Raw genomic sequence first — 16787 nt, forward strand, 5'->3', positions numbered from 1 at the left:
AGTCGATTGGTTTGTCAGCTGCAATGCCATGCATGGTTTGGATATGTCGTTTGAATTTCGATGGTTTCATACACTCGTTTGATAAAAGGTCACCACACAACACACAATGGGGCTTCTCATCATATCCCCCTGTGGGTGGGGGCGGTAGAATAACACCAACGGCATTCGTTGCCTATCGTAATAGGTGACTAAATGGGCCCGCGGGGGCTCTGAACTTGGGAGCGTGGGTTGGTGACCACGGGGCCTCAGCTGTGTCCTGGCATTGCTTCCACTTACTTGTGACAGCTTCCTCACTTTCATCTATCATATGTCACCTCCCTTAGTCAACTGTTGCTCTTTTCCGACTCTGATGGTATTAGAGCATTCGAAGCTTAGGGAGTCTTATTTCATGCCATTCGTCGCTCTTGCCTTTCTTTGGCCAATAGCTTCGTTTTTCGAAGTGTGGGATCCCTTCCATTTTCACTCTCTGATTAGTGTTATATAGAGGATTGTTGCCTAGTTGTGGATTGCTCACTTTACAGCCATTGCTCTTATCAGCGCCTTAAGCTTGATGCAAGATGTGGCCATTAATAATTGGTGATCGAAGCCACAAATCGCGCCTAATAGCGACTTAGCTCTTCTCGGCGAGGTGCGCCAACGTGTCCGGACTAGAATATAATCTACCTGATTTTTGTAAATCATGTTCGGAGCTGTCCACCCATCTCGGATGGGAGAATGTGTTCCCTATTGTAAAACAATTGCCAGTACAGAATTGAATGAGGCGTTCCCCTCTTTAATACGTATGCCAAAGCTGCAGTGACCTGCTACAGAGCGAATGTGCTCATACGCAGTCGTGTCTCCACTCTTGGCATTGAAATCAACCATTACTATGAAAACGTCCTGATAGGGACACGGGAGACGGCAGATTCAAGGGACGCATAAAAGTTCACCATTACCTCATTCTCGGCATCCGTGGTAATATATTTAAGTTGCAGATTTTGGCTGTGATGCGCAGCGACGACAACTGCACGCTGGTAGCTTAGTACTCCAGGACGAACTAATAAGTATAATCATAGCCACGCCTTCAACACTGCTAATTCCACAGTACTGCAGACGTAGACGACGGCGTCGCTTATCGTCATGTGATCGCTTTCCTTCCAATGAGTTTTAGAAAGGCCTGCTGTGGAAATATTACATCTACTGAGCCCATTTCGTAAAACAGATAAGTTTTTCCGTTAGAAGACGGTCTCTAAAGTTCCTTGTGGCAATATGTATTCTGGCTCGAATCTGGAGAGCAACTACTGTATTTTACTTTTTTTTAAGTCTCTGGCAGCAGATTTCGCACGGGTTGCCGAGAGATCTACACTACCATGCCCAGTAACTAATTTCACAAACCTGGACGCGAAGCAGCGCCGTACATCAGCCGGGTTGCTGGACGTAACACTTACATTATTCGTCATCATTAATATATAATAGCTTTCTTAGGAAAATCATCAGGTGGTTTCTCGTTGCCTTCCTTATTCCCATGCCTTTGACTGCGAAGTAATCAGTTCTTCCGCCTTCGGGGACGATTTCTCACCCCCTGAAAAAGAGACTGCCCGGACCTTGGCAGGCTAAAGCTAGTCGAAAAATATTCGGCACGTACGTCTCCAAAATATAATTACGATTTGGCTTAAATCGCACCGGCACAGATAGGTCTTATGGCGACTATGGGATAGGAAAGGGATAGGAGCGGGAAGGAAGTGACCGTGGCCTCGATTAAGGTACTGCCCCAGAATTTGCCTAGTATGAAAATGAGAAACCACGGAAAACCATCATCAGGGGTGCCGACAGTGGGGTTCGAACCCACTATCTCCCGAATGCAAGTTCTCAGCTGCACGCTCCTAACCGCACGGCCAGCTCTCTCGCTTTACGCAATATTAATACATATTTGAGTCATTGTGTGTTCCAAATTAAAATGTAAATACTGTAAATCATTTAAATGAAAAATCATTATTGTCAGCATAATTGCACGAGTACATCGGAGTTTAAATGTTGAGCTTATCTCGTAGTGTCGTGCGCGAGCGGTGCCTGGATTAGCGTGGAATCGCATGCGAGCACTCGATTCCGTTGGACGCAACAAACCCCCCTGGCACTCCACAGCAACCAAGTGGTTATGAACGAGCAGTAGACTTCTAAAAGTTCAAAATACCCTGTTATGTCTTCTTCGTGATAACACTAAACTAGTTCAATTTTTCAGTCCAATATTATTGTTAATGCCCTGAGGGGAATTGAAATTTTACCATATTCATTTTTTACGTAGTATTTCCCGCCCGGCTACCCATTCCTGCCGTGCAGCTGACGAAAATTTCTGAGAAGTAAACTGAGTTCTGTTCTCCAATCTTCGCAGACTTTGTTCGGTACTCCCGGATATGATCACTTCAGACCAGAGAGGTTTAAAACACCGCCCGAACGTAGTTTTGATGTTCAAAAGCAGCGTGACTCGGAAGACTGCTTAATGCAGGCATTCATGTTTCCGACACTTTATACTATGTGGACATGTTCATCCTGGTAATCTTTAGCAAATAGCGAAATATGATAATAGTGGAAACTCTCCTCACTTACCACGCAGAGTAGCAGCGACAGCGCGTTGTGCTGCCATCTAGCGGCTCGAGGAGAACACTAACACAACGAGCTATTAAAACACTACATAATTCGACTTCGAAAACCCAACGAAATACAGATTTAAGACGGTTGCGTTGTTCTTGTAACATAATATAGGGACGGAAGAAGGTGAATGTTGATCTGAAAGAACCAGCGATAAGAATAAAACAAATGTACTGTATTATTAAATTAAAACATTCGATCGTCATGTTATGACTACATCTCCAAGAGCAAATCGCACATGCAATACCTTTTTCAGTTTGATATTTTTATTGGCAAGATTTTTCTCTTTTGAATCATTGGTTCTATTCACATGCGCCTTAATAAGGACTTTGAAATGCTGGTCAGTCGGTGATTTTATACAGCTGTTACGTATACCTTCACTACATTCATTCATTGATAAAAACCTATCAGTTAATTTGCTTCTAACCTCATGTGTGCTTTTCAACAAAAACTATTTTCAAATGCTCCTGATATTTTGGCAGCTCTGAGGATGGTTTTCCGTGGTTTCCTATTTTCACACCAGACAAATGCTGGGACTGTACCTTAATTAAGGCCACGGCCGCTCCCTCCTCACTCCTAGCGCTTTCCTGCCCCAGTGTCCCATCGTCGCCATAAGACCTATCTAATGTTAAGCCAATTGTAAAAAAAACTCTAAATCTGCGCTTATGATCTTCACAACCCATGCAGTACATCTGAAAATCGATTAAATGCATAGGTTTAAACAATGTTTTACAGAAAATACGTTCATGTGAACAGAAAAAAATATAGGCACTTAAACATTAACAGGTATATTCACAGTACATTGCTCTAATAATCTGTCAAGTGACTTGCGGTCACTTTATCTTTTGTAAATAAAACACCCGTGCATAGCACAAATAACTCCTCTTCCAGCCATTTCCAAAATAATGATACATATCAAGCACAAACCTATCGGAAATACAAATGTGACACTTCTAACATACACAGTTGACTGTAATAGCAAGTGTACTTATCTCTTCGAACCGCTAGATAGCATGCAGAAGTAGTGTCGCCAGTTTCTCGCAGGAGTTTCCACTATTATCATATTAAGCTATTTGTCTTTATCCAAGAGCTTCCAGCAACCCGTCCGGCTCCATGGCTAAATGGCCTTTGGCCACAGGGGTCCCGGGTTCGATTCCCGGTAGCGTCGGGAATTTTAACCATCATTGGTTAATTTCGCAGGCACGAGGGCTGCGTGTATGTGTCGTCTTCATCATCATTTCATCTTCATCACGACGCACAGGTCGCCTACGGGAGTCAAAGTCAAATCAAAAGACCTGCATCTGGCGAGCCGAATATGTCGTCGGACACTCCCGGCACTAAAAGCCATACGCCATTTCATTTTTCTTTTCCAGCAACCCATTTTTTGAACTCGGTGACTGAAAATGCTCATGATTGTAAAGTGCAGTGTAATTATCAATGGCAATTATAGTTCCCATATTTTTTGTAATGTACGTGTAAAACTCTTACTTGCAAACCAAAACTTTCTTGCAATTGCGATCACAACTTGCGCTAACTCCCTTGTCAGAAAGAATGTTGGTCTTCTGACCTAATAATGATGATGATGACTCTAAAATAAACATTAAACTTACAACTATACTGCATTATGCCACTAAGAATCAGAAAAGCCATGTGTTTTATCATCACAAGCATCAATCCCGTGCATAAAAGGGTTAAGTTTTGTGTGTTATAAGAATTGATTCATGCGAAGTCCTTGCTCCTCTGTATAGCCTGGAGAAGTATTTGAATTATTTCCCTGTGTTTCACAAATAGCACAGACAACACGAACAACAACACAGACTCACCTTGAAGTTTACAGCTCTCTTTGACCGTGAAGGGAACGCCGAGGAAAGGAGTTTCTTCTTCCAGCTCTTGCTCTGTCTTTCGCTTTGAGGCAACTAGCTTGTCTACCTCGCGAGCGTCCTCCAGTGCCGCTGAGAAGCGATCCTCTACCACAGCGTTCAGCAGAGGGTTTACTTCTTTGATCCTGCTGATGAAAGCGCGTACCACATCCTCGCTGCTCACCTGAAAGTACAAACCATACAGTTAACAAAATGACTTAAAAAAAAAAAACTAAACTACATGGCGTAATTGCCCCGAAGTATCTTGGCCTACCAAGCGACCGCTGTTCAGCCCGAAAGCCTGCAGATTACGATATGTCGTGTGGTCAGCACGACGATTCCTCTCGGCCGTTATTCTTGGCTTTGTTAGACCGGGGGCGCTATCTCACTGTCAGATTGTAATCACGTAGGCCGAGTGGACCTCGAACCAGCCCTCAGGCCCACGTAACAATCCCTGACCTGGCCGGGAATCGAAACCGGGGCCTCCGGAAAAGAGGCAGGCACTCTACCCCTACACCACGAGGCCCGCAACTAAGATTCGTATATATAGACATCAGAGTGCACAATAGGTGCATTGTAGGATGGTAATTCCCGATATAACAACATTCAGTGCCACGATATTTCACGGCCGTTATTCTTAGCTTTCGAGATCGGGATCGCTATTTCATTATCAACAACTTCTGAATTGAAAGTTTCAGATTCATAGTGCACAATGCACAGGAACTGTATATACAAACCCGATTGTGCAACAGCCCCGAAGGGCCATGCCCTACTAAGCGATCGCTGCTCAGCCCGAAGGCCTGCAGATTACGATATGTTGTATGGTCGGCACGACGAATCCTCTCGGCCGTTATTTTTGGCTTTCTAGACCGGGAGGAACTCCTATAATTCACATAAATAGATTACAAAGATCACAACATATGCACATTGTAGTTAAAATATCCATTATTCACTTTCTTTCTTTCTTTCTTTCTTTCTTTCTTTCTTTCTTTCTTTCTTTCTTTCTTTCTTTCTTTCTTAATCCGTTCGCCCTCGAGGGTTGGTTTTCCCTCGAACTCAGCGAGGGATCCCACCTCTACCGCCTCAAGAGCAGTGTTCTGGAGTATGACACTTTGGGTCGGGTGGATACAAGTTTTTATTTAATCAAGGCGCTATGGTTGCCTAGTTGTACTTCCTCTTAAAACAATAATCACCACCACCACCATTCCACAAGTTGGAAGTTTTGTGTTCTGGTGACAGACTGCTCAATCTCGTAGAGACTATTGAGTAGGGTTGGTAATCTCCTTGGTTTGTCCCTCACAAAAAAGATTCTTGCAAACCTTATACCAAAACGGACGGAAGGGAACAATAGTGAACGAAGGGAAAGATGGAATGGAGGAAGGTACGAGAAAAAGTAAGTAATGCCAGCGCAGGTTTATGACCAGTGATGCTGCATATGTCGTGAGCCCAAAGAAGAAAAAAAGAAGAAAAATGATACGATGAGTGGTTCTTATTCATCACGTCCATGAATTATATAATAACCTCGTTGACCGACCAAACTTGACAGCTGTGCTTTCCTCAGTAGTTAGCACAGCTGCTCTGGAAACAACTACTGTGCTTGGGTAATGTGCAACCTTAAATTAAGACCACTCAATTACGCGTTTAGATAGTGAAAGTCGCATTAGTGGCGTCAAACCATCGGAAAGTTCCTACCAGCTCTATAACAGTGCATTAAATATATGGGTAGTTCAGGGACAAGGTGTTACTGACTTAGTAAATGAGCTCTACTAATGTACCAATTTGAGTTCGGTCACGAATGAAAGACGTATGTACCTACTAAACTTAAATTGTACATCTCTTTTATCACCAAGTGATCAAAAGGACCGCATCTAAATCTGATATTACTTCTAGTTAATTATTTCTGGCTCTCCTTTTTCACCTCTTCTGTCCAACCTCTGCTGATCAACTCAATTCTTTTCTAATTCGGGCTATATAACTCGTAGATTTGCGAGACTTAGTGAGACGGAGGGACCGAAAATTTAAGTCTCCACAGGCTTCGTAAGCCTAACACCGCCGGCGTCGAAAGAAATCGAGAGTTGTCCAATGGATGTCAGATAGGAAGATAGAAAATGACGAGTCCGACCCAAGTAAAAGGAAATAATGCCAAACTCTGCTATAGGACCCATGGTTGCCCTTGGACTTCTGGTCGTCTTTCAGGACAGATGGATGATATCGTGGATGTACACGTCCTCACAGCCCACAGGGAAAGAGCTTAAAATCAGGTAGATAACTAATGCAGAAGCCTCCGTGGCTCAGATCGCAGTGCGTCGGTCTCTCACCGCTGGATACCGTGGTTCAAATCCCGGCCACTCCAAGTGAGATTTGTGCTGGACGAAGCGGAGGCGGGGCAGGTTTTTCTTCGGGTACTCCGGTTTTCCCTGTCATCTTACATTCCAGCAACACTCTCCATTATCATTTCATAGCATTTATCACTCATTAATAAATCACCTTGGGAGTGGCGACCCCATTGTAATTGACGTCAGAAAAGTTGGATGGCGCAGCCACGCGGTAGAATGTTGAAGCTGCAACATAGTGACTGGTGAGATTTATTTACATGGCGAAGCATTGACGTCGTGATGGAAACAGAAAGAAAATTGTCAAATTTGAGGAGGTACTGCTCTGTATACGGTTGCAAATCGTATAAAACGGATGCGAAATCTGTTCACTACTTTCCTGTACAAAAAGTTCAGAGAGAAAGATAGGTTTCCGCGCTGTCAATTGGAAAACGCGTTACGCGATATATGACAGTGTGCAGTCTGAATTCTTGTGAAGACGACTTCTTTCCACAGCGTAGGTGTCGGTACTGTTTATTGTACTCATTGATACTTATTGTCTCCAATTTGTATTCACAAAGATTTAGCTACATCAAAAATACTGATAAACTTGTAGCCTAATACTTCTGTGCCGCACATAGAATGTAATCCGCTCTTTGTAAACTTCTTCATATGTGTAACAGCAGACAGTAAATTAACTATCTACATGTGAGTAATATCTTTAACTGGTAGTAATAGCTGCCTCTGTGGATCCGTGGTAGAGTGTCGGCCTCCGGATCCCAAGATAGCGGGTTCAAACCCGGCAGAGGTAGTCGGATTTTTGAAGGGCGGAAAAAAGTCCATTCGACACTCCATGTCGTACGATGTCGGCATGTAAAAGATCTCTGGTGATACATTTGGTATTTACCCGACAAAATTAATTAAATCTCAGCCATAGACGCCCAAGAGAGATCCGGTTTACTCTAGGTCCGCTAGATGGCAGACAGAGAAAACCGGAACGTCGAAATTGACGAGCAGACAGCCAGATGGCGTCAAATCGAAATGTCTGCAAACGGTAGCTGAGGCCATACGATTATTATTATTTATTTTAACTGGTAGTAATTAAGCGCTGCATTAAAAATGCCTATAACATACTTCTAACAATGAAAGAAAATAATAAATTAACTTTTCTTGCTATTTGTTTTACGTCACACCGCCACAGATAGGTCTTATGGCGACGATGGGAAAGGAAAGGTCTAGGAATGGGAAGGAAGCGGCCGTGGCCTTAATTAAGGTACAGCCCCAGCATTTGCCTGGTGTGAAAATGGGAAACCACGGAAAACCACATTCAGGGCTGCCGACAGTGGGGTTCGAACCCACTATCTCCCGGATGCGAGCTCACAGCTTCACGATCCTAACCGCACGGCCAACTCGCCCGGTCATCTTAAATTAGAAGCCATAACCTAATTATTTGGTAGAATTGGACAAACCAAGTATTCTTCAACCCCAAACAGCTGTGACTGTAGAGGTTATAGTACTCTTAAATTATAATTTTCCAACTTTGGTCTGCATATTCTGTAGGTAGTTATAATTTTTATACTTATTATTTTCGGTTCTAAGTTCTAAATTTTGTGCTGATGGTAAAAATGGAAGAACATTAAGTTTATGTGGGCTGTTCCAACACAAGCCTGCATAAAGCCTAGGATTTATTTGCTTTACAACATTTACTTAGTAGAATTATTATTTTCTTTCTTCCCCAAGATTACAGTTTACAAAACAGGTAACTCCCCCGTCACCTGGCTAATGCTTTGGCATGGACCAAATCAATAAGAAATTACTCCATAACCTCTAATAGTGGAAAATTACAGTAGCTTAACTGTTAAGGTGAATCAGCGTGTCAACGGTAACATTTCTCAAACCCGCTTTACATGTACAGTTGCACTTCACATTTTCACCCCTTTGTTCAAGACAACATTAACTTTGTGCGGTTTTGAATCGATGTGGGATGATTGTAAACACAACGCTACAACACCAGTTTCATCTTCGGTTTCAAACTTTTTACCTACACATATCAAGTAATTACGCTTGAATATTTCTTCCCCTTCCACCAATGGACGCGTGAAATCTCCGACAACTCTCAACAGTTGCGTATACGACACCAAAGACATTTTGAATACTTAATAAATCCTATAGACGCACGCCCGATCACTGTCATGTTTACTTCCCGTCACTATCTCGCCGCCATATTGGAAACAACTGACCGTAAGCTCCTCCCCCGTTTCGGACGTCAATAACAGCCTATATATGTTTCATTCATTACATCCTTGACCCGGTCAATGACTGAAAAACAGGTTGTAGGTTTTCATTTTTCAACTAATGCAGCTCAACTTCCCTGTCTGAGATCTGAGTTTAATTTCCTATTCAGGGTCAGACCACAGAATGGCATGAGAACTGTGCTGGTTGGTCTGACGCAATAGAAAGGCTCAATAACATGTTATTAATCTACACGCCCACGTTCAACTGCATTTCCTGTCCCGAATAATCTTCCAACATGGTAACTTCCGTTTCGAATCGAGCTGGCCAAGCAACTGTTCACTTGACTTCCTAACGTATTCAATCTTAATAATTAATTGATTTGTCACCGTCCCTTTATTTAAGTTGTCACTACAGCTGCCACATCGTAAATGTAAATAACAATTACACAGCCTAGTACCAGTTGTAAATACCGCAAAATAATAATAAAATAATAAAATAATAATAATAATAATAATAATTGCGTGGTGCTATTTATAGCCTGGTGCAGCCCTTGTAAGGCACACCCTCCGACGGGGGTGGGTGGCATTTGCCGTGCATAGGGTACTGCGTGTTGCTGTAGTGGAGGATTGTGTTGTGTGTGTTGTGTGAGTTGCAGGAATGTTGGGGACAGCACAAACACCCAGTCCCCGGGCCAAGGGAATTCAAATATCCGACCAGGTCGGAAATCGAACCCGGGGCTCTCCAATCCGAAGAGCACTACGCTGACCATTCAGCCAAGGAGCCAGACAATACCGTAATGAAATGCAACATTAAAAATTGGTACTTGTTGACACTTCCATAGTAGAAGCCACGAAAGACTCCTTCCCTTACCCTCCCCCGAATCGAATCCTGGCACAGTCGATGAGCACTGAACAGTACTTAAACATAATGATACTCGACGTTAGTACGTATACTAAAACGTTCAACCAGTTGTGCTTGTGGTGCTGAGACACCAACAATCCGATATAGTTGTAAAGTTCAAGAATGCCCACTACGAGCCTTTCCTGGTGACCAGGCTGACTTCCTGGATAAGACTTTCAGGTTAACAGAATACAATATGCAATTTACTTTAGACGTTTGTTTATGATCTTTTTCTTTAATTTTAAGACTACGTAAGGTATTTATCAAGTTATATCTATTTGATAGTAAAACTCTTATTTCCGCTAGTGATGTAGAACAGTTATACGTTAAGTACATCGTTGAGGAGTGCTTAAATACGAGATCCAAGTAGTGATGGTGGTGACTGTTGTTTAAAGAGGAAATTAAACTGGCCACCCTACTCTATTAACACTAATCAGAAGGATTATTTCTGAGTACATTAGACACGTTTGCGAAATCACTAACTGGTTTGATAGAAAGCAGTTCGGGTTTAGGAGAGGTTATTCCAGTGAAGCTCAACTTGTAGGATTCCAGCAAGATATAGCAGATATTTCAGATTCAGGAGTTCAAATGTACTGTATCGCTATTGACCTACTGTATCTAACGCTTTTGATGGGGTAGATCATGGGAGATAACTAACGAAAATGAGGGCTATTGGACTGAACAAAAGAGTGATTGTGAATGGGTGGCTAAATTTCTAGAAAATATAATTCAGAAAATAAGAGAAGTTGAAGTTGCCATTGATACTTTCACGGCCCGTACTTATAGACATGATAAAGGCTTTTGGGCTTATGCCGTGTCAAGAAAATAAGGTGACAGACGAGGACAATAAAAATTTTCTTCTGATGACGCAGAGCAAAGTTCTCTGCGAAATGTAAAGAATTTCACCTTATTTTCTTGACACTGCACAATCCCAAAAGCCTATATCATGTCTAGAAGTTGAAGTGTTATCTGATCCTGTAATGATTAAGAGAGAGGTCCGGCAGGTCAGTGTTATTAGACGTTTATGTTTTCTTAATACGTTATATAAACAATATGAGTAAAGAACTGGAATCTCAGATAAGGCTATTTGTGAATTATGTTATACTGTATAGCAGGGCCTCTCAAATGCCCAAAATCTCACGCGTGTAAACAGCGGTGCAGAGTTCCTGTGCACAGTGCATCGGACCAACGCTTCGTCTCTGGGCTACTCGGCTAAGCTCGGCTCAACTCGGCTCAACTCAGCTCGGATTTGGAGCGCTACGGAGCAAGTGCGGAAGATGGAGACAGGCATGGGGAAAGAGAGAGACAGCGCTATTGCTCCAAATCGAGGAGTGGGGGTCTGCACTCTGGTCAACCAAGCGAAGTCGTCTTTTGCACCGTTCACAGTGCATGCACCCTGAGAGGCCCTGCTGTATAGAGTAGAAAAAGAGTTGCAGGATTGTGAGCGACTGCAGGGGGACCTAGACAATGTTGTGAGAAGGAGAGCGGACAATGGGATGATGATAAATGGGATGAAAAGTCAAGTTGTAAGTTTCACCAAGAGGAAAAGTCCTCTCAGATTTAATTGCTGTGTTGATAGGGTGATAGTACCTCATGGGGAACAATGTGAGTACCTAGGTTTTAATATAGGGAATGATCTTTATTGGGATAATTAAATTAATGAGGTTGTTAAGAAAGGTTACAGATCTCTTCACATGGTTATGAAAGTATTTAGGGATTATAGTAAGGATGTAAGGACCGGGCAAGTTGGCCGTGCGGTTAGGGGCGCGCAGCTGTGAGCTTGCATCCGGAAGATAGTGGGTTCGAATCCCACTATCGGCAGTCATGAAGATGGTTTTCCGTGGTTTCCCATTTTCACACCAGGCAAATGCTGGGGCTGTACCTTAATTAAGGCCACGGCTGCTTCCTTCCGACTCCCAGCCCTTTCCTATCCCATCGTTACCATAAGACCTGTCTGTGTGTGTCGGTGCGACGTAAAGCCACTAGCAAAAAAAAAAAGAATGTAGAGGAGAGGGCTACATCAGGACTACTTAATGCGAGAACTTGAAAACATCCAAAGGAAAGCAGCACGATTTGTTCTGAGTGATTTCCTACAAAGGAGTAGTGTTACGAAAATGTTGCAAACTTTGGGCTGGGATGACTTGGGAGTAAGGAGACAAGATGCTTGTCTAAGTGGTATGTTCCGGGTAGTCAGTGGAGAGATGGCGTGGAATGACATCAGTACACAAACCTAGGCGATAGCCCGAAATGCAGATCATTGATTGATTGATTGATTGATTGATTGATTGATTGATTGATTGATTGATTGAAGGAAAGCGGTAGAGATCAGACACCTCGGAGAATGACGGTTTCGGCAAACGAAAGTAAAGGGCCACGAAGGGCGTGAAAATGAAAGATACCGTAGAACTAACAAACCTGCCACCATCGGGGTCTGAGAAGATCTGACCAAGGGAGGTCGGATAGGAAAGACGAAGGCGAGGAGCATAACACACGTGAGTGGAAGCAATGAGAGAATCAGTAAGGGACCCATTTAGCCGCACCCACAGGGGTAGAGAAACATGTCATTTGATTCACTGGCATATTGAAAACGACCTTTTCAGGGTCAAGTCCCGTCATAGTGACATACGTTAAACTCGTCGATTTATCAAACAGTGAGACTCGCGTAGCAATAGCTATAAGATTATTGGAGTACACCTGTTGCTCCGTCTTGCTGAAAATATTCATATAGTCGTTCATCTTTTCTGAGTGGATCCACATATGAATTAAACAGTACCTGGACATACCGGTTAGCATTAACAGTTTGGTGAAAGAAATGATACTGTGCAGACACCAGACATTGTGCACGACACACTGATCTTGAGATTATGCAACAGCTTTTCGACGTACTGATTGGGATTTTCTGATGCATAATGGCGCATGTTCTGTGAGTTCACATACCCTGACAGGTTGTACCAGGCCTCATCTGAAGAAATGAAAAACTGAGGGTCCAAAAGTCCTGATTCCAATTCGTTTAGAAACCACCAGCAGAGCTCAACACGCAAAGGTTCATCTGGACGCTTTAACTCAGGGCCTCTCAAACGCCCAAAATCTCACGCGTGCAAGCAGCGGCGCAGAGTTCCTGTGCACAGGGCATCGGCCCCGATCGGCTCGGCTCGGACCAACGCTCGTCTCTGGGCTACTCGGCTAAGCTCGGCTCGGATTTGGAGCGCTAGCAAGTGAGGAAGAGGGAGACAGGCGGAGCGAGCGAGACAGGCATGGGGAAAGAGAGAGAGAGCGTTATTGCTCCAAATCGAGGGGTGGAGGTCTGCACTCTGGTCGAGAGGCCCTGCAGTTTAACTCATGCACAAAAGTACATTTTTAAGGATACAGATGCAGGTCCTTTTTGATAATGTTTCGGCACGACGATCTTTTAATTCCCAGTTGCACAGATAAACGGCGTTGAGATTTCGTCGGACCTCGTTCCAGGCTTTCCTTCACTCGAGCAATGGCTCCAACTCGCAGACATTGGTACATCGAAATCACGGTTTCCAGCATCTTCTGTGGTGGGCAGTTCTCCTGTTCATTAACAGGGGTCAATTATGCGCCAGTCTTATAAATAATTTCCGGGCCAGTATTATTTTGCTCACCCTGTACTTAGTGAAGCAGTAACTCAAATATAAAGTTTCATAAAAGTGCATGGTATTAGGAAGACTGATCACTCGAAAAGCGGGACATTCTTAGTTATTGTCACATTAAAAAGGAAACGATGGGTGAGCCAACACGAAGTAGAACGCCAATGCTTTTCACTCTTGCCTACGAAAGACGCTATAAATACCGCTGCGAGCATTCATTTATCACTGACCTACTACTTAAGGAGAGAAGATGACTGAATAACTATGACATGTTGAAATTACCGTATATTTTGTAATATTTGAGATGGACCAATAACATTTTACACAAGCATTCACAATAAGTTAAGCAGTGTATGTTATGATTTTTGACGTACGCCTGTTCAATGAACACTGTAACCCTACAGTAAATATTTATTTCTTTTACTTTTATCACTCACGTACATTTTTCAAAATCCAGAGAGATATAACTTAGAAAAAGTGTATACATGGTTTATGATATCAGGATTGTAATTAACTGGAAGAGTTCCTTTATACTTTAAGATCATTTTTAATAAATTTTAAAAGTTTTCAACTTTTTTGTCAGTTACCATCATAATTATTGACACACCAAAGGTATCTTCCAGTGATATGCGCATTTCCTTCCCTCCCCGCAAACTTCTGCACTTGCAAGGTGACCTAATTCCATGATAAACCCTGTATGATTGCTTCACTTTCTTGAGCATTGCATCAAACCTTAACATTCCGACTACCCAAATGTTACGTCGCACTGGCTCAGATAGGTTTCATAGCGACAAATCATCTGCATTTAGGGCTATCGCTCAGGTGGCAGATTCCATAGGCCCTATCAATTGTTTACATAGCATTTTCTTAAAAGTTGTCAAAGAACTTGGAAATTTATCGACCATTTCTCTTGATTATTCCATTCCCTTATTCCTCGTCTTATAAGTTAATATTTGCCCCAAACTCACCTCTTGAATTCCATCTATATATTCATATTATAATTTTTCGTACTCTTAAAAGCTCCACTCAAGCGTATTTGTCTACTAAGGTAATTCCACGCCATCTCTCCACTGACAACTCGGAACACACTGCTTAGTGGAGCAGCTCGTCTCCTTACTTCCAAGTATTCCCAGCACAATGTTTGCAACATTTTCGTAACACTACTCTTTTGTTGGAAATCACCACGCACACATTGTGTTATTTCCTTTGGATCCTTTCCAATTCTCGTATCAAGTAGTCCTGGTGTGGGTCCCATACACTAGAACCATACTATAATTATTGAGGTCTTACCAGATACTTATGCGCCCTCTCCTTTACATCCTTACTTTTTTCTTTCCCATGGCGCAACAGTCCCGAAGGACCATGGCCTACTAAACGACCGCTGCTCAGCCCGAAGACCTGCAGATTACGAGGATCTGTGTGGTCAACACGACGAATCCTTTCGGTCGATATTCTTGGCTTTCTAGACCGAGCCGCTATCTCACCGTCAGATAGCTCCTCAAATGTAATCACGTAGGCTAAGTGGAACCTCGAACCAGCCCTCAGATCCAGGAAGTCCCTGACCTGGCCGTGAATGGAACCCGTGGCCTCCGGATTAGAGGCAGGCAAGCTTTCCCTGCACTGCGGGGCCGGCTTTACATCCTTACTACAACCCTTAGATACTCTCATAACCATGTGAAGAAATCTGTATTCTTTCTTTGCAACGTCGTTAATTGTGATCACCACAACGCAGTAATGACAAAAATACAAGATAAAAGTAATTGGGCTGAATTACATTCCCTGAGAAGTACGTTACTAGTTACAATTACTAATTACTATGTACATTACATTACACTTCGTGAAAAGTAACTATTACAAGAAAAAATTACCAAAGAATTAATCGTTACAAGTAATTGAATTACTTCCTTTCTTTCTTCTTTCTTAATCTGTTTACCCTCCAGGGTTGGTTTTTCCCTCGAACTCAGTGAGGGATCCCACCTCTACCGCCTCAAGGCAGTGTCCTGGAGCGTGAGACTTTGGGTCTGGGTATACAACTGTGGAGGAGGACCAGTACCTCGCTCAGGTGGCCTCACCTGCTATGCTGAACAGGATCCGTGTTGGGGGGGGGGGGTGGATGGAAAGTTGGAATGGACAGACAAGGAAGAGGGAAGGAAGCGGCTGTAGCCTTAAGATAGGTGCCATCCCGGCATTTGCCTGGAGGAGAAGTGGGAAACCACGGGAAACCACGGGAAACCACTTCGAGGATGGCTGAGGTGGGAATCGAACCCACCTCTACTCAGTTGACCTCCCGAGGCTGAGTGAACTCCGTTCCAGCCCTCGTACCACTTTTCAAATTTCGTGGCAAAGCCGGGAATCGAATCCGTGCCACTGGGGGTGGCAGTTAATCACATTAACTACTACACCACAGAGGCGGACTATTCAATTACTACTCTATTTTTTCCCAACTTTGCTCTCACCCAATGAAGATCTTCCCTAGGTACTTAAAGTGGTCCCCATGAGGTACTATGATCCCATCTGCACAGTTATTAAAACTTACAGGACTTGGTGAAATGTACAACCTGACTTTTCATCTCGTTTACCATCATACCATTCTCTGCTGTCCATCTTTGGAACTCAGTACCTGAAATATAATTGGGCGCAACAGGAGGCGTGGCTACTGCAAGACCTCAAATTTGAGTAATAATCATATTTCATGCATGATATCTTTGGAATTATTTCTTAATCGTAAACCCTTAGTGTAAATATATTTCAAAAGTATTTTTTCGAAATGTTCTGCCATTAATCTCCCTTTAAATTGTAAATTCAAAGATAGCACGGTGACCATGAGGCCAGGTTTAGAGGGTGGAAACAACTTCAGCGTCGGCTGTCTTCCCTATTTTATGGATCATTTTCCCATTTTCCTGTCCCATTCGAAGACCTAGTTTCAAATCACCTGGATCGTCACTTGTCCCTAGTTGAATCTCGAAATCAAAATGGCCATACACTCCAATATAGGCTACTATCCGCTAGAACGCGAAAAAGTGATCTACCGAGCGAGTTGGCTACGCGGTTGGTCACGTAGATATGAGCTTGCATTCGGGAGATAGTGAGTTCGAACCCGTTTGTCGGCAGCCCTGAAGATGGTTTTCCATGGTTTTCCATTTTCACACCAGACTGCACCTTAATTATTTGGGCCACGGTCACTACCTTCTCAATCCCAACCCTCTAGTATTTCATCCTCTCCATCCGAGGTGAAGCTGTTTAGA

At 43.1% G+C, this 16787-nt stretch overlaps 1 protein-coding gene across 2 annotated transcripts in view; it reads right to left on the reverse strand.

The window, feature by feature from the left end:
* LOC136858301 (fatty-acid amide hydrolase 2-B) overlaps positions 1-16787 on the reverse strand; it is a 366694-nt gene that overhangs the window by 170225 nt on the left and 179682 nt on the right. For both annotated transcript variants that reach the window (XM_067137740.2, XM_067137741.2), the window contains exon 3: positions 4449-4668. In XM_067137740.2, coding sequence (XP_066993841.2) covers positions 4449-4668 — 220 coding nt within the window. The remainder of the gene's footprint in view (positions 1-4448; positions 4669-16787) is intronic.

The sequence above is a fragment of the Anabrus simplex genome, chromosome 1 (assembly GCF_040414725.1).
Source record: "Anabrus simplex isolate iqAnaSimp1 chromosome 1, ASM4041472v1, whole genome shotgun sequence".
Classification (NCBI taxonomy): Eukaryota; Metazoa; Arthropoda; class Insecta; order Orthoptera; family Tettigoniidae; genus Anabrus; species Anabrus simplex.